Raw genomic sequence first — 21,553 nt, forward strand, 5'->3', positions numbered from 1 at the left:
GGCCGGTGGTACTCAAACATTGGCCATCGTTCCCGTACAAGTGAAAATGTCAAATGGCAACAAGTGTATCAAAACGTATGCTTTTCTGGATCCAGGTGGCACAGCAACATTTTGCACAACAGCCCTGCAAAGACGACTGAATGCTAATGGAAGAAAAACAAGAATTCTACTGAAAACACTTGGGCAAGAAAGAATGACAAATGTGGAAAAAATATTAGGACTCGAAGTTTCCAATCTGGAAGGAAATGACTTCATCAAGTTGCCAGCAGTATACACCCAAGAAGAGATACCTGTAACAAAGGCGCAAATTCCAAAATTAGAGTCACTGAATAGATGGGATTACTTAAAGGAGGTGAAATTGACCCATATCAACTCGCAAGTTGACCTTTTAATTGGAACAAATGCTCCCCAAACCATGGAACCGTGGAAGGTAATCAACAGCAGAAACAATGGACCATATGCTGTTAAGACGAGGCTGGGATGGGTGGTTAATGGACTTATGAATACCTGCAATGGCACAGATGAACAGATTACGGAGCTACATAGTCATCACATTTCAGTAGTAAATTTGGATGATCTTGTAAAACAAAACTTCAATCACGACTTTCCGGAAAAGCCATATGAAGAAAAGTGTGAAATGTCCTTTGAGGACAAAAGGTTCATGGATATCATGTCATCCTCAGTTAAAGTGACAAATGGACATTATCAATTGAAGCTTCCATTCAAGAAGGCAAATGTCTCTATGCCTAATAACAAAGAGCTGGTGGAGTGCCGAGCTAGGAAATTAAAATTAAAGTTGATGAAAGACCCAAGTTTTAACCAAGAGTATACAAGTTTTTTGGAAAATGTAATCAAGAAGGGCTATGCAGAAGTTGTTCCACAAGAGGAGTTGGTGCAGGAAGAAGGAAAGGTTTGGTATCTTCCTCATCACAGTGTGCGACACCCAAAAAAGCACAAATTGCAAGTTGTTTTTGATTGCTCAGCACAGTTTAGGGGTGTCTCACTAAATGAAGAACTTATCCAAGGACCAAACCTCGCTAACACGTTGTTGGGAGTGCTCACTCGGTTCCGTCAAGAGCCAATTGCATTAATGGCAGATGTGGAAGGGATGTACCACCAAGTCAGAGTGAGTCCAGAAGACACGAACTTCCTCAGATTTTTATGGTGGCCAGGTGGTGAAATCACAAAAGATATCCAAGAGTACAGGATGACAGTACATTTATTTGGAGCTACATCCTCTGCAAGCTGCGCCATATATGCTTTAAAAAGGACTGCGGAGGACAACAAGGAAAAGTATTCAACGGAAGTTGTTGAGACCGTACTGCACAATTTTTATGTAGATGACTGCCTTAAGTCTGTGGCGACCGAAACTCAAGCCATTAAGTTGTATGACGAGTTGACGTCACTCTGTGCACAAGGAGGATTCAAACTTTCCAAATGGGTTTGTAACAGCAAGAGGGTACTGGCACAAATACCTGAAGAGGAGCGTGCCACGGAAATAAAAGATCTTGACCTGGACAAGGGAAGCTTGCATGTTGAAAGAGCTCTTGGGGTAGGATGGAGAGTTGAAGACGACTGTTTTGTGTTTCGCGTCTCCTTAAAGACGCAGGCATCCACCAGAAGAGGTATCCTTTCTGTTGTGTCCTCAGTCTATGATCCCATAGGGTTCCTTGCCCCTTTCACTTTTACCGCAAAGTATATTTTACAGGAACTATGTGAGCTAAAGTGTGGATGGGACGATACAATACCCAAAGCCTATAGCCTAAAATGGCAGCATTGGATTGACGAGTTGCAGCAAATGGAAGACTACAGGGTAGAGAGATGCATCAAGCCAAAGAATATCTCAGTATTCACCACAGCCCAGCTCCATAATTTTTGTGATGCTAGTGAGGAAGGTTATGGCGTTGTGACTTACCTCCGACTTACCACCACTGACTGTGTCATACACGTTGCCTTCCTCTTTGGTAAAGCAAGAGTAGCGCCGTTAAAAAGGATTACTATACCGCGGCTGGAGTTGACTGCAGCCATGTTGGCCGTCAGAATTGACAGGATGCTAACAGTTGAAATGCAGATTCCCCTAAAAACGTCAATATTCTGGACTGATAGCACTTCTGTTCTAAAATACTTGAAGAATGACACACAGAGATTTCACACGTTCGTTGCTAACCGAGTGGGAGTTATTAGAGAGTCAACAGAGTTAAGGCAGTGGCGATACATCAACACCAAACTCAACCCTGCAGACTGTGCCTCCCGCGGTATGACGGCAAAAGCTTTTTTGAAGCAAAACATTTAGACTAAGGGACCTCCGTTCCTTATGTGTGTAGAAGAAGACTGGCCACAAGATGTTGTTGATCTTGGGTTAATTCTACATGATCCAGAAATACGCGAGGAGAAAGTCACAGTCAATATGATACAAACATCTGAACCAAATGCAACTGATAAGCTCATTCATTATTTCTCCACATGGGAAAAACTCCAAAGGACTGTTGCATGGTACTTACATTTGAAGACACTTTTAGGAGACATGAAAACAAAGAGAAAAGAGATAGCCAATGCTATTCAAAAAAAGGAGAATGATCAATCAAAGCAAAAGTGCATGGTAGAGCTTGCCATGAAGGCATTCAAGGATTCCATCAGAGTACCAACACTTGGCTTGAAAGATCTCAAGTCTGCAGAGATGGCCATCGTGCAGTTTTGTCAAACTCATTACTATGGAGACGAAGTCGATGCCTTAAAGAATGGAGCCTCTATCAAACGCCAAAGCTCGATTTTTAAACTTGATCCTTTGCTGGATGGAAACATATTAAGAGTTGGAGGACGACTAAACAGACTGGCTATGCCAGAAACCCAGAAACACCCAATGCTACTACCAAAAGGACACCACGTGTCAAGACTCCTGATACAGCATGTTCACAGGCAAAAGGGACATAGTGGGAGAAACCACACGTTATCGATCTTGCGACAGAAGTATTGGATTCCCTGTGCCAACGCTCTTTGCCGAAAGGTAATTAATGACTGTGTAATATGTAGGAGACTTCAGAGCAGCATTGGTGAGCAGAAGATGGCAGACTTGCCAAAGGATAGGATCACTCCGGATATGCCGCCATTTACCAGCGTCGGAGTCGATTACTTTGGTCCTATTGAAGTGAAGCGTGGTAGGAGCATTGTGAAACGGTATGGAGTCCTTTTTACCTGTATGGCCAGCCGTGCAGTACATCTTGAAGTCGCTCATTCGCTTGATACGGATTCATGCATAAACGCCCTCAGGCGTTTCATATGTCGACGAGGTCAAGTGAACGAACTGCGATCCGACAATGGAACCAATTTTGTTTCTGCGGAGAGAGAACTAAAGACTGCAATTAGAGAATGGAACCATGATCAAATCAGCCGCGCCATGCAGCAAAGGGGCGTGAAGTGGACCTTCAATCCTCCTGCCGCTGCCCACCATGGAGGCGTGTGGGAAAGATTGATCAGGACATTAAAAAGGACTTTGCTCTCTATTACAAGGGAGCAAATTTTGGATGATGAGGGCCTCGTAACAGTTTTGTGTGAGGTGGAAGCTATCATGAATAGCCGTCCATTGACCACTATATCTGACGATCTTAATGATTTAGAACCGCTGACTCCAAATCACCTTTTGCTACTCAAAGTACAACCTTTGCTCCCACCTGGGATTTTCAAGAAAACTGACTCGTATGCCAGACGACGTTGGCGTCAAATACAATATATATCAGATTTGTTTTGGTCCAGATGGGTGAAGGAATACCTCCCACTCATACAAGAACGCCATAAATGGAACAAAAATAGAAGAAACTTTGTTCAAGGAGATGTTGTTTTGATCGCTGATGCCAACTCTCCAAGAGGATCTTGGGTCCTCGCCAGAGTGGTGAACACGAACCCTGACCGAAGAGGAATTGTGAGGAGTGTGAAACTTCAGACACCGACCAATCTTATTGAGAGACCAATAAGCAAAATTTGTTTGCTAGTTCCAGCCAACCAGTGAAGACCTGTTTGACGCACTCATGAAAGTGCAATAGATAATTTTGTTTATTTGTTGTTTTCTTAGAATGCTCCAAATTTGAGTATTATTATTTTCGCTTTGCCCATAATAATAGGGGCCGGTGTGTTGGAGCAGTTTTTGTGTTGAGTGACGTAATGTGGTAGTGCCGCCAATATGGGCGATGACGTCACCACTATGCGCGTATAAATCAATGACTTACACGGCACAGGTGTGGAACGCTGGCGGATATAGTTTTCAACCGCACGCAACACACGTGACAGCACGCAACGCCAACACAGACCGCAGAGTTGCGAGTATATTGTTTTGTTTGTTTGAAAGTTTGAAGACGCGAAGATCGCGCATTTTGTTTGTTATTTGACCACACGACATGACTTTGGACTGAATGACCACGATTAGCTTGACTACACTCATTGACAATTTGACACCTTGGATTACCATCGGCCACGGCGTTTTGTCTGATCCTGCCGCCTGACATCGACATATGGTGAGTGCGCGTTGAAACATTCTTAAACCAGCGTATATTGAAAATTGTCAGAACACATAGTATCTAAACTACTTAAAATGGTACTTTTTGCGGACGACACCAACATCTTTAGTCCTGGAAAGGACTTAAACAGTCTATCTATGCAAATAAACGCAGAACTAGCAAAATTGCATGAATGGTCCGATGCAAATAAGTTATCCTTAAATCTCGAAAAAACCAAATACATGCCATTTGGCAGAAACGGCCTGAACGAGAACCTAAACAAACAAATAAACAATGTTGCGATACAAAGAGTACAGCAGCACAAAGTCTTAGGTATTGTTCTGGATCACCGCCTAACTTGGAAGCCTCATGTGGAGCAGTTGCGCAACAAACTCGCTAGGAGCATCTCCATTCTCTATAGAGCTCAAAATATGGTAGATTCGAGGGCGCTCCAAACCCTTTACTGCGCGCTTGTTTTGCCGCACCTCAGCTACTGCTTAGAGATCTGGGGCCACACATATGCGTCACATCTTTGTCCACTCTTTATCCTTTAAAAAAAAAAAAAAAGCCATTAGAATTATTCATAAAGCACCTTTCAGAGCGCATACAAACGAACTTTTCCTCAACTCCAAACTATTAAAATTTCATGACTTGGTTAACTTCAAAACTGCTCAAATGATGTACAAGGCCCACGCAAAGTCTCCCGACTAACCTTCAAGCATTGTTCCAGCTAAGGGAATCTTCCTATGATCTGAGAGGTGCTCGCCTTCCTGTTGCTTCTTGGTGCCCTCTGGGTACACCGCTTCTCGACGAGAATGAAGAGTCAACTCAACGAGGTAATGGAGGCTTTTCGTAACAACGGCGACAAATTGTCACAGGTGACGAAGGAACAAGCAGCGTTAAGTGACGACACTGCTCAAGTGGTCACAAAAATCATCACGGAGCTCCGGGATCGAGGAAACCGGGCAAGGGAGGATGATGACTAATCTTCTGAAGGGGATACAGCAGACAGGGGCCTCCATGACAACCCCGGCCTTCCCTCCCTACACCTACTTGGACATTAACTGATACAATGAACCCACTCAAATTGACAATATGTGAAATTCCATGGCAATCAATGACTTTTCAATGATGTGAGAAAAACAAAAACAAGAAAAAAAGAAAAAAAAAGATAACTGTAACACAAATATGCTGTCTGTGCGTCCCTAGCTGTCGGGGGACAGGTTTCGATAAGCTTCTGCTTTTCCCGTCTTTCCTTTGTCTGTCATCGTTTTTCTTTCGGGCAAATTCCACACCCTGAAACTGTCAATGATTATGATGAAAATGACAATAAATTCAAATTCAAACGCACGTTTGATTGGCTGATGACTTGACCCCCCTCCCACACACACACACACGTATTCACAGCCCGACAGAAATACAACATGCCGCCACCGCCTTCGAAGACGAAGGATATTGGAAGTTTTTTTCCGCCAGAAGCAGCCACTGTAAGTCATGTAGAAAGACGTCAATGTTATGGAGGTGGGGAACACACCACTAATATTGCTACTGCTACAGTGCTTCTAGTCGATTTTACTGGCTTAGATTACTTGAAATAAGAGCTAGCTGAAAATAAGTTTAACACTTATTTTATTTTATTCTCCCAATTTTTGTTTGTATCGATTATTTATCAACTAACATATCGGAGAAAAGGTGTCTATAAAAAAAAAAAAAAAATACAATTAAGCAACAGTTATTAGGTAGATATCTGTGACTGATTTACAGACACCCATTTTTTTCATTGTGACTTAATATGTGAATAATTTTTTTAATTCGTTTTTTTTTTTTTTTTTAATTTAAAACAAAATATTAGACATCAATTAACGATTCTAAGCTAAAAATGACAGACATTTCGAATAATCTAATTACTTACCTTCTTTTTCTGGCTGGTTTGAAACAAAAGCGGTTGCACGACATTTGTAAACGGGGGTTTCCAGGGTAAAACGGACATATCAATAAATAAATAAATAGTTCAAGGGCTTAATGCGCCATGATTCTGCTATGGCAGCATATAGACATATTGTTCTATCAAACACAACAGTTGTTTTGGCTTAAAATACAGCAGTTTATTTTAACGAGGGGTGCAAGAGCAGAAACTGGCTTTTCAACCTTGTCTGAGTTTTCCGCCATATATGAATTGGATAGTTGTAAAAAAAAACAGCACCTGAAAAATCATTAACAACTTTTTTAAAAGAGGCTCGTGAGAAACGGGATAGATTAACTGAAATGCTTTTTCCATTGTAAATACAGGAATCAAAATATTTTCTCACACGCTAGAATTCAAAGGTTTTTGCTCATTGTGGCTTCTTGCGTGCCTTACTAAATTTCCTTGCTGAGTGAATCGTTTACCACAAAGTGAGCATGCAAAAGGCTTTTCTCCAGTGTGTGAGCGCTGATGTGTTTTTAAATAAGTCTTTAGAGAAAATCTTTTATCGCAAAGTGTGCAGGCAAAAGGCTTCTCTTCAGTGTGTGTTCTTGTGTGTCTGTTTAAACCTCTGCTATCCAAAAATCTTTTATCGCAAAGTGTGCAGGCAAAAGACTTCTCTCCAGTATGTGTTCTTGTGTGATTGTTTAATTTTGTCTTCGTGGAGTATTTTTTATCACAAAGTGTGCAGGCATAAGGCTTCTCTCCAGTGTGTGTTCTTGTGTGAATGTTTAAATTTCCCTGGTTAGTGAATCTTTTACCACAAAGTGTGCAGGCAAAAGGCTTCTCTCCAGTGTGTGTTCTTGTGTGAATGTTTAAATCTGCCTTCGCGAAGTATTTTTTATCACAAAGTGTGCAGGCATAAGGCTTCTCCTCAGTGTGTGCTCTTCTGTGTTTCTTTAAACCATCCTTCGCGATGAATCTTTTACCACAAAGTGCGCAGGCAAAAGGCTTCTCTCCAGTGTGTGTTCTTGTGTGAATGTTTAAAATTGCCGGTTTAGGAAATCTTTTACCACAAAATGTGCAGGCAAAAGGCTTCTCTCCAGTGTGTCTACACATGTGTGTATTTAAGAAGCATTTCCTAGGAAATGTTTTATCACAAAGTGAGCAGGGAAAACATTTCCCAACCACGCCTTGTTTTGCGTCTTTTTTAAATAATGACTTGTTGAAGGATTTAGAAGCATTTTGGTCAAAGACATCTTCCTCCTCATCAGTATTAAAGTCAGAAGAATGTGACGTTATGTCATCGCTGTCCGAAAGCGGAGCTAAGAGGCCGTCCGGTTGCTCTCCTTTTGTTGTCTGGCGCTGAAATGAGCCGTCGCTCAAACGGTTCGCTGCTCCGCTCTCTTCGCTTGGTCCTTCGTCTTCTTCGCTCTTCACACCGACAACCATTGGAAACTTCAGGATTTCAATTTCCTGTTTTTCTTCTTTAATGCCAGGAGTCTCTGGCTCTGCCTCCTTTTTGATCAACTGCATGTCGGACTCCTCCATTTGTTTAACGTGGACAGGATTGTGCTTCTCAGGGTGAAGATCTTCTACAGAGACGTTTGGGGGGACAAATACAACAAATACGTGATTTGCTGACGTCAGAGAGAAATACTAGTAGTCCCCGGGAAACGATGTACCCGACTGATGTAATTTCAACTTTAGGACGTAGGAGTCTCCAGTCTTTTTTTTATCATGTTGACTTTTGTTTTGTGATGCATGCTTTTATTTTGGCGTAGGAAACGTAGGGCAGGTAGTACTTCTGCACGCAAGGCTTGCAAGTCAGAGCGCATTTACACACGAAGAACGTATTTGTTCATGCGAAGATGAAAGCGCGCGCGCACACACACACACACACACACACACACACACACACACACACACACACACACACAAGGAAGAGCCATTAGCGCCCACGAAGAAGCCAAGTGTGAGAGAGGAAAGACCCTACGCGCACATTTGTTACTTTCGAAGCATCCAGAGGCAACACCTTTAGTACCGTTTCTTGTGCGTTTTCAATTGTGGTCGAATTCTTTGGCAAGGTCCCCCCAGGATTGATAAATCTAAATTCAAGACTTTTAAGACCTTTTTTAATGCCATTTCAAGTGAAAATTAATACTTTTCTCGCACCCATTATTTGGATCATATTGAATCATATTAAATAAATAAAGCACTGAACATTAAATTTAACCTCAATTATTAAGTGTGTTTGACAAAAGAATGCACATATATTGAAGATACAATTAAAACACATTTAAAGTAACATTACAAAGTCTGTCAGATTTTTTTTAAACACACACGCACACAATAATTATGGATAAAAAGATAAAAGGACAGGACTCAGACCAGCCATCTTCTGTAACAGGCTAGCCGCTAGTGCACCTGCCAAGACACCAGTGAACATGGCTAACTCTCGAGTAAAAACGTCGAAATTCACATTCATTCAAAAGGCAAACCGAAATGTTTAAGCAGGTCCACTGCATTCGCATGACCCATAAACTGCAACCTACAGTATCTGGATATAACTTGAGCCTCTATCACGTACTCCAAAACAACGGGAATATCACGGGACTTAACCGTGCAGCAGTTGTGTGTGAAAACAATTTCCCGTGTCGACTGACATGGGAAGCAGCGTGCGTGAAAGCAGGCGTTAAATTCCCAGGTCACAGCAGATGGCTGATGACTTAAATATCATAGCGGCGGCCGATGTAACTTCCTCCCTCTTCGCAGTAAGGAGAAAAGCGGTAAACAAACATCGCAATTATAAACATTCAAGCTGGAAAAAGCTAAATTAAAGTGAAAACATGACCAAAATTAAAATGTCAATTATTACGTCGGGCCGGGCCAGGGTTCTTTCTCGCTAACTTTTTGAAATAACTATATATTAACGATGTATGAATGATAAACTAAGGAATACTTGTTATAAAATAAATAATTTGGATAAAAAAAAGAAGGCACTGTGTGGTCATTGCAGAGCCAGAGCGTGCCTATACGCCCTTTTTAATCTTCCCCTCCGCGAGTCCGCAATACTGCATCTGTTTATTTATATTTAACAAACTTTCCCAGCGTTATTTCGTTGTGTAAATTAATTTAGAATGATCATAAAAATATGTAGTCTATTTAAACATTAAGAAAATGTGCGGTTTTTTTCTGGCAACTGAGAATTCGTTATAAAAGACAGGCTTTTATGCAGACATCGTCACAAATGTTATCCCACAAAACGCGGGTCGGGCTTTATTACTCGCGGACCAGTTCGGGGCGGGCTGCACTTTTTAGGCCCGATTTTACCTCTATCTTTAAGTCTTGATGAGCTTAAATTGGCTGCAGTTACGAAGTCGGGAATGCTCCCTCCGGAAAAAAAACACGATTTGAGCAACATTATGTTTAACAAACTATTCCAGCGTTATTTCATATTGTAAATGCATTTACAATGGTCATAGAAATATGTAAACTATTTAAACATTAAGAAAATGTGCGTTTTTTTTCTGCCAACTGAAAATTCGTTACAAAAGACAGTTAAGACATCGGGAACGCTCCCTCTGGAACAAAACGCAATATGACCAACACTGTGACAGCCGATGCCGACCAAAAATGACGTAATATCCGAAACAGATCTCCAATGGACTCATTTGAAGTATATGAATAGTGGTCTGTTTTTGTGTTCAGAATCCACAATACTTCTGCCTGCAGGGTTTTCGTTCCACCGACAAACGGACGCATTCCCGATGCAGAGGTGGATGGATTCTCCGTTTTGCCGGTTGTGGTGGTTTGGCACGCACGAGTTGCATTTCGATATGTAGTGCAGTGCATCGTAAAAATTCTATGCGTCATCTTCGTTATGGATTTAAAAAAAAAAAAACTTCGTCACGGATATAATTTAGGTTGCACTGAGATGTTCTTGAAAATTAAGACCACGGTGAAAAAATTCCAGACTTACAACAGCTAATTTAATACTTTTAATACCTTTAATAATGGAAAACTAAATTCAATGCTTTTTTAATGCTTTTAATTAAAGTCCAAGCTATTAAAATTTCATGACCTGGGTAACTACAAAACTGCTCAAATGATGTACAAGGCCAACACAAACAGTCTCCCGACTAACCTACAAGTAGAGCTGAAACGAATACTCGAGCAACTCGAGTAACTGGAGTTTAAAAACTGATCCGAGTAATTTTATTCACCTCAAGTAATCATTTATTTTGACAGCTCTAAGCATCACGTTTTGCTCCGACTACTTTTAATGCGGGACAACGTGCTGATGTCACGTGTGTAGAGGAAGAAGCAAAAAAAAAAAAAAAAACTTACTGCAGCCGACAACCGCTACAAACGACGCCGACGTTGCTAAATACTAGCCCGCACATGCTACGTTAGGTGCAGGTAGCGTTGATGAGTCTCATAGAGATCACATGTATGTTGAACTAGATGCATAATGACAGACTAGGCTGCGTCTGGGCAGCGTTAGCAAACAGCCTGGCAGTAGAGCGCTAAGCATGAATAAAGAGCGCAAAGCGCTAATATATAAGATTAACGTTACTGTCACGGCTAGGTTTCAATCAATTAAGACCACTTTCGACGCGTGGCTAACGTGTCTTACATACAGGCTTTAACATAACAGCGTTGTGGCGTGATGAGGGTGTCAAATAAAAACTCAATAATGCCAACTATCAATTTTAGCTCAGTAGTCATTGCTGGATAAAACACCAAGTAGCACTAGTCCCTAATGTGCTCCAATACCGCCTGTATCATACATTTATTTTGAACAGTGCAAAAACTCAAAATCCTATCAGGACTTACAGTTTAGACTAACTTAAAACTAAACTAGAACTTAAAATGGCTTGACACAAATAGAAATTCAATTGAAAAACGTGGGAAAAAAATCCAAACTTTTCAGTGATGTGTGTTATCAAGCGTAAAGGCATTTTTAGTTATATATATATATATACATACTTTTTTAAAATAAGATCTAAAGGTGTTTTGAGTGAAAGCAGTGAATTAGCCTTTTTCTTTTTAAATTCTAGTTACATCTGAGATGCAATTGTTGGCTGATTTCAACAATATACATCAAAAATAAAGACATTGATTGAATGAAAATGATAAAATGTCTAGTTTTCTCATGTATATCTATAATTGCTCTTCACCTAAAAATATATTTGTTTTATCCGATTACTCGATTAATCGATAAAATTTTCAGTCGATTACTCGATTACTAAAATATTCGATAGCTGCAGCCCTGCCTAGAAGCATTGTTCCAACTAAGAGAATCTTCCTACGACCTGAGAGGAAACAGACTGTGTTCCTATCAGACCATTAGGACTACAATGAAATCGTTCTCGATTGCAAACACTGGGGCTCGCCTATGGAATACATGTGATGCAGCGCTAACCAATATAAATTCATTAAGTTACTTCAAAAAAATGTACAAACAAAATATAATAAAACATTACATTGACCAAAATCCGTCATAACCACAGAGCGCACACACATCACAGATATGATGTTCTCACAGCAAAGGATGATTAAATGTCAGGGTCAGAGAATAAGACATAACAATTGCTCTTAGGTAATGCCCTTCAGCAAAATCGCACGACTGAGCTGCCATTGCTACGAGAGTGCCGTGTTTGACCTGCCTTCCCTCCCTACACTTACTTGGACATCAACTGATATAATGAACCCACTCGAATTGACAATATGTGAAAATCCATGGCAATCAATGACTTTTGAACGAAATGTGAAGATTATGACTGGACTGATAAACAATATGCTGTTTGTGCGTGTCGGGCTGATGGGGGACGGGGTTAGATAAGCATCTGCTTTTCCCATCTTTCCTTGTCTGTCTTCGTCCCTTCGGGGAAAAATTCCACACTCTGAAACTGTCAATGATTTTGATGATGATGACAATTACAATAAATTCATTCATTCATTCAAATTCATTCATTCATTCATATTAACCCGCGGGTACCCTGTTTGGGCGAGTTGATGTGCCTTTTTTTTTTCTTTCTTATGATGTACGGTTGCTGATACATGCTAATCGTTTGTGTTTATTCTTATTGCTGTATCAGCAGCGAGTTATCACAATTTGAATTGCTGTTATTGACGATGAAGTGATTTAGTTTTTATTTTTGTTTCATTCAGCAAGTGTTGATGTCATGAGAAGCTGAATAAAGTCAGGAAACCACATGGACTTATCTCCAACATCTTAGCGAGGACAGTACAATGTCTTGTATTTCAGGGTTTTGGATAGTTACCGTATTTTGCGTTTTAGGCAGTATTTAAAGGGTTAATTCTGGGGTTGGGAATCTCTGGCATGAAGCAGATTCGATATGTATCTATTTACACAGGTTACGATTCGATTAAAAAAACAATACATTTTAATTCAATAGTTAAAGAACGATACGGTTCGATACAGAGAGAAAACGATACAATAGTAAACATTTCTTGTGTGTGTTCGTACAGTATTCTAAACATATAAAAAAAGATTAAAGATTAAATTAAACAAAAAAAATTCATACCAATGTTATGTTTTATTTTTTTATGAGGAAAAAAATAAAGCTTACTATATGACCGTCATTTTGTTGGATGGGATTGATAATTAAATAAGACTCCAGTGACAGACAACAATAAAGTGCAGTAATTTAATTAATGTGTTTTGAACACAATAGATAAGTAATTTAGGTGCAAACTTTCAACGTAAACATCTTACAAGCACAAAATATTAAATTATATGCAGCAGCTCTAGAAAAAAAGGATTAAACCTGCTCGTGTTATCACAAATAAATGATAAATTATGCTTTACCACTGGTATAACTGGAGGAATAAAAACAGCAAAGTCATTCACTTATGCCTGTGCTTCCACATTTTTTTATTCCTCATCACTGTCTATATCTTTTTTGAAGGGCAGATTTTTCTTGAGAAAGATCAACTGATCCACATGTTCATGTTTAAGTAGACTGCGTTTCGTGGAAACAATATGCCGCCCTTTCCACCATTGTAGTGGGTTATTTTTCAGGGTTAAAAACTCATTATCTCTGTACAGCTTCACACTAGCTCTGTCCCATGCGAACAGATCTGGCTGCCTTCGTCACTTCAAAGTCCGACTTTTGTTTTCCTGGGTGCGTTGAAAATCAATCGCTGCACGTCGCTGGCGTGGAGCGCAAACTGTCCATTGTTTTAGCATGTTGCTTCGTTGCCACTACTAGTTTTGTTTTGGGCTGTGAAGAAAACGCTACGGTGCATTACAGTGGTTTTGTTAGCTCTCGGGTTGTTATGACACGCCCGTGACGATCGGGTAATGACGGCGACTACTAGCGGTTCTGCCGAAATGCATGGGAAGTTGAGGCAACCATGACTGTGAGTGGTGCTTGTCCATATTATATCATGCGTGCGGTCACAATCTAAGTGCGCTGTGTGGTGAATGATACAAGCGCATCATGTGAGGTAAAAACTAAATTATCATATTAAGCAATGTATTGAACTAGGCATTAGAAGCCGACTCTTCTGCTCGCGATAGCCAAATTCTATCTCTACTATCGGTTCATTGAATATTTAATGGCTAATTACTGTCGAATGGTAACTTTACTATCGATATTGCTGTATCTCTCACCTGTAAAACCGTATATCCGGTCGTATCGGTTTATCGTTCTCAAGCTTAGTTAATTCCGACTTATGCGGAAATTCAGGTTACATCTCCAGCGTAGGAATGGAACTCGTTCGTAAACCAGGGACTACCTGTATACATAGATGAAGTCATTGACTTCATGTTTTACTTAATGCTGGCCCGAGAAGCATTCTTTGTGTTAAAAAATTGTTCCATGACAATAGATTGAACCCTGGCATATTGGCAGAGGTGGGAAGTAATGCGTTACATTTACTCCATTACATTTACTTGAGTAACTTTTTTAGAAAAATGTACTTCTTAGAGTAGTTTTGCAATGCAATGCTTTTTACTTTTACTTGAGTAGACTTGTAAAGAAGAAACCTGACTCTTACTCCACTACTTTGGGCTGCACTTAGAGCTGGACGATGTACCGAAAATTTACAGTTGCCGAAATTCTTCACGATAAGCGACGTCATTTTGAACATAACGTTAAATTCGATAATTTTAATAAAACAAGAAAATATAGTCTTTTTATCCCGCTTTGACTCTGTTGTTCGGCAATGTTCATTCCCCTTTAAGGAAGCAGTCAGTGTACTTACGTATGAAGTCGCATGGTTATCAGGAATTCAAACAAACAGAAACCCGGTAGGCTAACGCTAGCGGCTTTCACTACAAGCAAACGGGATGGAGTCGGGCATAAGGGAGCTTCGCCAAACTTTCACCCAACATTAAGTCGACTCTTGGGCGGCCTCCAAATGGGTTTTCACCCGCTTTCCTCCCTGGTTCTCACGATTTCAGGAGAGGGTGCTTTCACTGCTTTCTACTGGAAGCCAGGCCACAGGCTAACGCTAGCTACAAATGAACGTGATGGAGTCAGCGGCTCTAACCTTGTCCACTTAATGAGTGGAATGGACACGGACTGCATCTAGCAATTAGTGTTATGCATTATTTTGTGTCTGTGTGTGTGTCTGAGGTTTCTTTGATATCGCTTTTATGATGGTAAAGCATTCATCATAAATTATGATCCAACAATGAAGCCTAAAATATGACCATTTAATGGCCACAGCTATTCTTTTGTATGTGCTTACTTTATTCTGTGCAAAATCTTAAATGTTTCATTGGCAAAAGAGCAATATAGCTTTAATGTGTGTATGTGTCTGTGTTGGGGGGGGTGTATGTATTTAAAAAATGCTCTGGGAAAAAAAAAACGGAAACCTTGACGTAAACACTTGTGTTGAGTAATTATGTCACAACAGCCATTAACAATAAGTTGTCTGTTTGAAGTGTATTGTTTCAAACTAAGTCATTTTTGTTATAATGACATGTTTGCACAGTCGTCGTATTAATTCTTATAATGTTGTACATTGTTCAAGTCATACAAGCTGTTATAAATGTTCACACTTTAATTCTTATTGTTTACAATAATTTATTATATATTTGATTTTTAGAGTACATGTACAATTGTTGTATATGTTAAATTGAAAGCTGGTAAATAAATCAACGAGAAACAGTTTACAATTTATCGTCATTTATCGTTATCGAGGTAAATCTGCTCAATTTACCGTGATACGTACTTAAGGCCATATCGCCCAGCCCTAGCTGCAGCATAGAGTTGTTACATTTTTCCTCTTTATTCTACATATTGACTTTATTTTCGCCAGAATGCCGACAGAGGCTCTCCCATTTTCACCAATGAGATGTTGCAACAGTAACCACATGCTCCACTATACCAATCAAAGGCAACATTGTTTTTTTCTCCACAAGCGGCACTCATGCTCTTTGGACGGGTGGTATATATTAGGCCTGAACGATATATCGTTTAAACATCGCCATCGCGATGTGCGCATGCGCAATAGTCCCATCACAAGGACGTGCGATAGTTTTTTCATTTCATTTTTTTAAATCCACAAACGTTTGTTTTGAGGAAGGAGCGCGAAGGACAGCGCACAGCCTCTCTTTCCCTCCAACTCGCAGTCATCGGCTCCTCCCCCTCCCCTTCTACAGCGGAGTGGAGGGAGGAGGGGCCGTTTTCAAAGTGAAAGCAAGCAACACGTTGAATAGGGAAGACTGTCTCCAAAAGGAGTTTTGGAAGTATTTTGGCTATCGACAAGAATATAAGGAACAAAAAACAGCCCTGTTGACAGTGCCTCGCCATGGTTGCCTCAACAAGAAGTAATCCGTCGAACATGTGGGACCATTTAAAACGCAGGTATCTATGCATTCCTGCTACGAGCTTCCCATCAGAGGCTTTTTAGTACAGGTGGGAACATTGTTACGTGCCAACGTTGTTGTCTGAAGCCTGCAATGGTGGATAAACTAGTAGTCTTGGCCAAAAACCTATGAGACCCAGTTGAGAATTGCTGAGCAAGGAAGGTGGACGATATGCAGACAAATACATAAATTTGGGAGTTAAAATGGTTCTGTTATTCATCAGTTATTTGCTGTTATTCAGTTCAATTATTTACAAGTTCAATTGAGTTTCTGTTTCTTTTATATTTAAATTAATTGTAAATCGTATTTTTCAAATAACTATAGTACAGCTGCACATAAAGTTTTGATACTTAATATTTTTTAAATATTTTTACAACTTTGTTGCAGTTTTGCAGTTTTATATTGTTATATTTTGTGTAAACAACTCAGGGGACTAATGCACTTGCACTTTTATTTGACAGATTTGATATTTAAGTTCAAATATGTTGACAACTTTATTGTTTTACTGAGGTTTTTATTTATTGTTATAGTTTGTGAACAACTCTTATTTGTCATATTTAATATTTTTGTTCAACTATGTTTACAACTTTGTTGTTATTTTACAGAAGTTTTTATTTATTGTTATATTTTGTCAAAAACTTAGGGGACGAATGCACCTGCTCTTTTATTTGTCATTTAATGTATTTGCTGCTGTTGAAGTGTCAAATATTGTGTTCAATAAATTATCTATTATGTGCAGACATTGCTTCCTGGATCCCTTCATAATAATACAGCAATCTTAATCATTCACAAATGAAACGGTATTATATGAATACACTGTGGTCACGGTGTGTCATGCAAAGTATTTCCAAACAGCTATTCAAGTCATCTAGTGAAAATTTCTTTAAAAAAAAAAAATATATATATATATATATATATATTTTTTTTTTTTTTTTTTTTTTTTAACTATCGCAATATAATATCGCAATATATTGCACACCTCAAAAAAATCGCAACAATAGTTTTTTCCAATATCGTTCAGGCCTAGTATATATATTTCTTTTCTTTTTTTTTCCACATCAAACAATCAAGACGCTTATCAATGAGATTGGATTCTAATATCTTTAAGTGGCATCTTAATTGATTTGGCTTCCTGCTGTCTGTTAAAAACATTTTTGGACACAGTAAACAGAGGGGTCTTTCCTCATCTCCCGCACATTCTCACCAGCCGGGAGAACTGGAGGTGAGGGCGGTCGTCATGACGCTCCCAAGGCAAACATGGCACTTCTCGGGCAGACACGTGAGAACTGGAGAAGACAGTGGGTTGCCGCGTGAGCCCGGGCAAAAACGGCGCACAGCTCTTCATATCTCTTTGCTGTGTGCTCTTGTTTAGTTCAAAAATACTGCGCACACTCTGAAAGTGAGAGTGTCACTACCATCCACTGAGTAGATATGCAAATATAATTAAGTATGGCAAGAAGTATGTTCCCCGAGGTCACATGGACCACCCCCTGCATCGCTCTGCCCCCCCACCCCCGATTTTAGAAGTACTTCCCTACAGTAACAATCACAACAAAACGAAGTCTGATATTGCATAAAAAATACAACAACTAATTTTATAATCTTACCTTCATTTCCTTTTGTTTTTCAGTTGTTCGTCGTAACCTGCATTTCCTCTCATTTCTATTCTTTGACTTGATGTTTGGGATTGTGTTGGCCACCAGTCAGTAGTAATTTGTCGCATCTTAAAGACAAGTAGAGAAGCGTCACACACAATTAAATGTAATCACGCTCATGTCAACCGATCGATTTTTCCTGACAACAAACTTTACAAATCGAAAGTGAAGTCAAAGCAGTCGGAATGCGTTAAGGTGTCTTAGCTAGCGAGCTAAGCTAAACTAAGTTAAGTCAGCCTGTGAAGCTTCAACATAAAACCGAACGACTTCCATTATGCTTTAAAATTAGACTTTTTAGTCCATTAAATTCTCTCTTCGGTACTTACCCAATCAAATTACTTTGAAGGAGGTCGTTTGGTTTGGAGAATGGAACACGAAAGTACATCGAGCCCCAGATGGGTACATAGCGGTTGCGTCAAGTGAACCGGAAAAGGAAACGTTCAAGTGCTGAAACTTCAGCGTAAGAAGATCAAGCGTTTGGAAATTCCATCACTTCACCTGATCACTGGAGTCAAAAAATATTCAATAAATATGATCAACATATCCGAATTCTAGTCATCACTAAAAATACCTTAATTTGAAGGCTCAGAATTTAAATATTTCGTAAATGTATACACTGACTTTATTCACTGTGCCAGTGGGTGAAACATGGTAATATAACAAGGGTTGCGATGCAGAAATCGCAGACATCAAGGAGTGGTAGAGATTTTTTAATATAGTTACCCTTTAATTCGCCCTCCCCCACCCCCAATTTTTGTTTGGAACGATTATTTATCATCTGACATATCGGAGAAAATGTGACTAAAAAAAAACAAAACAAAACAATTAAGCGACAGTTATAAGGTAGGTATCTGTGACTGATTTACAAACACCCATTTTTTCTTTATTGTGACGAAATTTGTTTAAAAGTTTAAAGTATCCAAATGAATAATTTTTGAAAGTTGTTTTTTTTTTTTTTTTAACTAAGTATTAGACATCAATTAATGATTCTAAGCTAAAAATGAAAGACATTTCGAATAATAAATCTAATTACTTACCTTCTTTTACTGGCTGGGTTGAAACAAAAGCGGTTGCACGACATCTGTAAATGGGGGGTTTCCAGGGTAAAAAGGACATATTAAAAATAGTTCGGGGGCCTAATGCGCCATGATTCTGCTATGGCAGCATATAGACATATTGTTCAATCAAACACAACAGTTGTTTTGGCTTAAAATACAGCAGTTTATTTAAAGAGGGGGGCAAGAGCAGAAACTGCCATTTCAACCTTGTCTGTGTTTTCCACCATATATGAATTGGATAGTCGTAAAAAAAGAACAGCACCTGAAAAATCATGAACAACTTTTTCAAAAGAGGCTCGTGAGAAACCGAATAATGAAATTGAAATACTTTTTCCATTGTAAATGCAAGAATCAGAATATTTTGTCACACGCTAGAATTCAAAGGTTTTTACTCAGTGTGGCTACTTGCGTGCCTTACTAAATGTCCTTTCCGAGCGAATCGTTTACCACAAAGTGAGCATCCAAAAGGCTTTTCTCCAGTGTGTGTTCTCACGTGAATGATTATATGGTCCTTTGTGGCGTATTTTTTATCACAAAGTGTGCAGGCATAAGGCTTCGCTCCGGTGTGTATTCTTGTGTGTTTGTTTAAATTTTCCATTGTGGAGTATTTTTTATCACAAAGTGTGCAGGCAAATGGTTTCTCTCCAGTGTGTGTTCTTGTGTGAATGTTTAATTTTACCTTCGTGGAGTATTTTTTATCACAAAGTGTGCAGGCATAAGGCTTCTCTCCAGTGTGTGTGCTTGTGTGTTTGTTTAAATCTCCCTTACAGGTGAATCTTTTACCACAAAGTGTGCAGGCAATAGGCTTCTCTCCAGTATGTCTTCTTGTGTGAATGTTTAAATCTCCCTTCCAGGTGAATCTTTTATCACAAAGTGTGCAGGCAAAAGGCTTCTCTCCAGTGTGTGTGCTTGTGTGTTTGTTTAAATCTCTCTTTTGGGTGAATCTTTTACCACAAAATGTGCAGGCAAAAGGTTTCTCTCCAGTGTGTGTTCTTACGTGAATGTTTAAATTTCCCTGATTTGTGAACCTTTTACCACAAAGTGTGCAGCCAAAAGGCTTCTCTCCAGTGTGTGTTCTTGTGTGAATGTTTAAACTTCCCTTATGGGTGAATCTTTTACCACAACGTGTGCAGGCAAAAGGCTTCTCTCCAGTGTGTGTTCTTGTGTGAATGTTTAATTTTGCCTTCGTGGAGTATTTTTTAACACAAAGTGTGCAAGCATAAGGCTTCTCTCCGGTGTGTGTTCTTGTGTGTTTGTTTAAATCTCCCTTATGGGTGAATCTTTTACCACAAAATGTGCAGGCATAAGGTTTCTCTCCAGTGTGTGTTCTTGTGTGAATGTTTAAATTTCCCTGTTTTGTGAACCTTTTACCACAAAGTGTGCAGGCAAAAGGCTTCTCTCCAGTATGTGTTCTTGTGTGAATGTTTAAATTTGCCTTCGCGATGAATCTTTCACCACAAAGTGTGCAGGCGAAAGGCTTCTCTCCAGTGTGTGTTCTTGTGTGAATTTTTAAAGTTGCCTGCTTGGGGAATCTTTTACCACAAAGTGTGCAGGCAAACGGCTTCTCTCCAGTGTGTCTACGCATGTGTGCCTTTAAGTAGCATTTCCAAGGAAATGTTTTATCACAAAGTGAGCAGGGAAAACGTTTTTCAACCAAGCCTTCCTTTGCGTCTCTTTTAAATGATGACTTGTCTAAGGATTTTGAAGCATTTTGGTCAAAGTCATCCTCTTCCTCATCAGTATTAAAGTCAGAAGAATGTGACGTTATGTCATCGCTTTCCGAAAGCGGAGCTAAGAGGCCGTCCGGTTGCTCTCCTTTTGTTGTCTGGTGCTGAAATGAGCTGTCGCTCAAAGGGTTTGCTGCTCCGCTCTCTTCGCTTGGTCCTTCGTCTTCTTTTCTCTTAACACCGACACCCATTGAAAACTTGAGGATTTCAATTTCCTGTTTTTCTTCTTTGATGTCAGAGGTCTCTGGCTCCGCCTCCTGTTTGATCAACGGCATGTCAGGCTCCTCCTTCTGTTTAAGGTGGACGGGATTGTGCTTCTCAGGGTGAAGATCTTCTGCAGTGACGCTTGCGGGACTCTGGATGGGAAAAAAAAAATCAGGTGATTTGCTGACGTCGGAAATATAGAGCGAATATTGAAAGAAAAACAGGTAGTCCCCGGGTTACGACGTACCCAACTGATGTCATTTCAACTTTAGGACGCTGGAGTCTCCAGTCTTTTTTTTATCTTGTTGACTTTTGTTTTGTGATGCATGCTTTTATTTTGGCGTAGGAAATGTAGGGCAGGTAGTACTTCCGCACGCAAGGCTTGCAAGTCAGAGCGCATTTACCGTATTGGCCCGAATATAAGACGGTGTTTTTTGCATTGAAATAAGACTGAAAAAGTGGGGGTCGTCTTATTTTCGCAGTCTAGACATTATACCCATCCACGACGCTAGATGGCGCCAGATTATCATTGAAGCGATGTTCTGTCACGACAGATCTCAGCTACTCTCAAGTTTAACCAGTTTGCATTATTTTATTGCAATGTTTTCAGATTTGATTGAAGACTACAGTTACAGTTCGACTTCACTTTGAAGTTTAATGCAGTTATTG

The 21,553-nt window shown here is 39.7% G+C and overlaps 2 protein-coding genes across 4 annotated transcripts in view; both read right to left on the reverse strand.

Annotated features, from left to right (window-relative positions):
* LOC130918708 (gastrula zinc finger protein XlCGF57.1-like) overlaps positions 1 to 18,326 on the reverse strand; it is a 30,852-nt gene extending 12,526 nt beyond the window's left edge. For 2 of the 3 annotated variants that reach the window (XM_057840658.1, XM_057840677.1), the window contains exons 1-2: positions 18,222 to 18,326; positions 17,848 to 17,963 (exon numbers count right to left, since the gene is read on the reverse strand). In XM_057840658.1, coding sequence (XP_057696641.1) covers positions 17,848 to 17,853 — 6 coding nt within the window. In that variant the 5' untranslated portion in view covers positions 17,854 to 17,963; positions 18,222 to 18,326. Of the gene's footprint in view, positions 1 to 17,444; positions 17,527 to 17,847; positions 17,964 to 18,221 lie in introns of all 3 variants that reach the window. The other variant, XM_057840668.1, reaches the window with a different exon arrangement.
* LOC130918743 (gastrula zinc finger protein XlCGF57.1-like) overlaps positions 1 to 21,553 on the reverse strand; it is a 56,171-nt gene that overhangs the window by 29,693 nt on the left and 4,925 nt on the right. The gene's annotated exons all lie outside the window — the stretch shown is intronic.

This window comes from Corythoichthys intestinalis, chromosome 1 (assembly GCF_030265065.1).
Source record: "Corythoichthys intestinalis isolate RoL2023-P3 chromosome 1, ASM3026506v1, whole genome shotgun sequence".
Taxonomy (NCBI): domain Eukaryota; kingdom Metazoa; phylum Chordata; class Actinopteri; order Syngnathiformes; family Syngnathidae; genus Corythoichthys; species Corythoichthys intestinalis.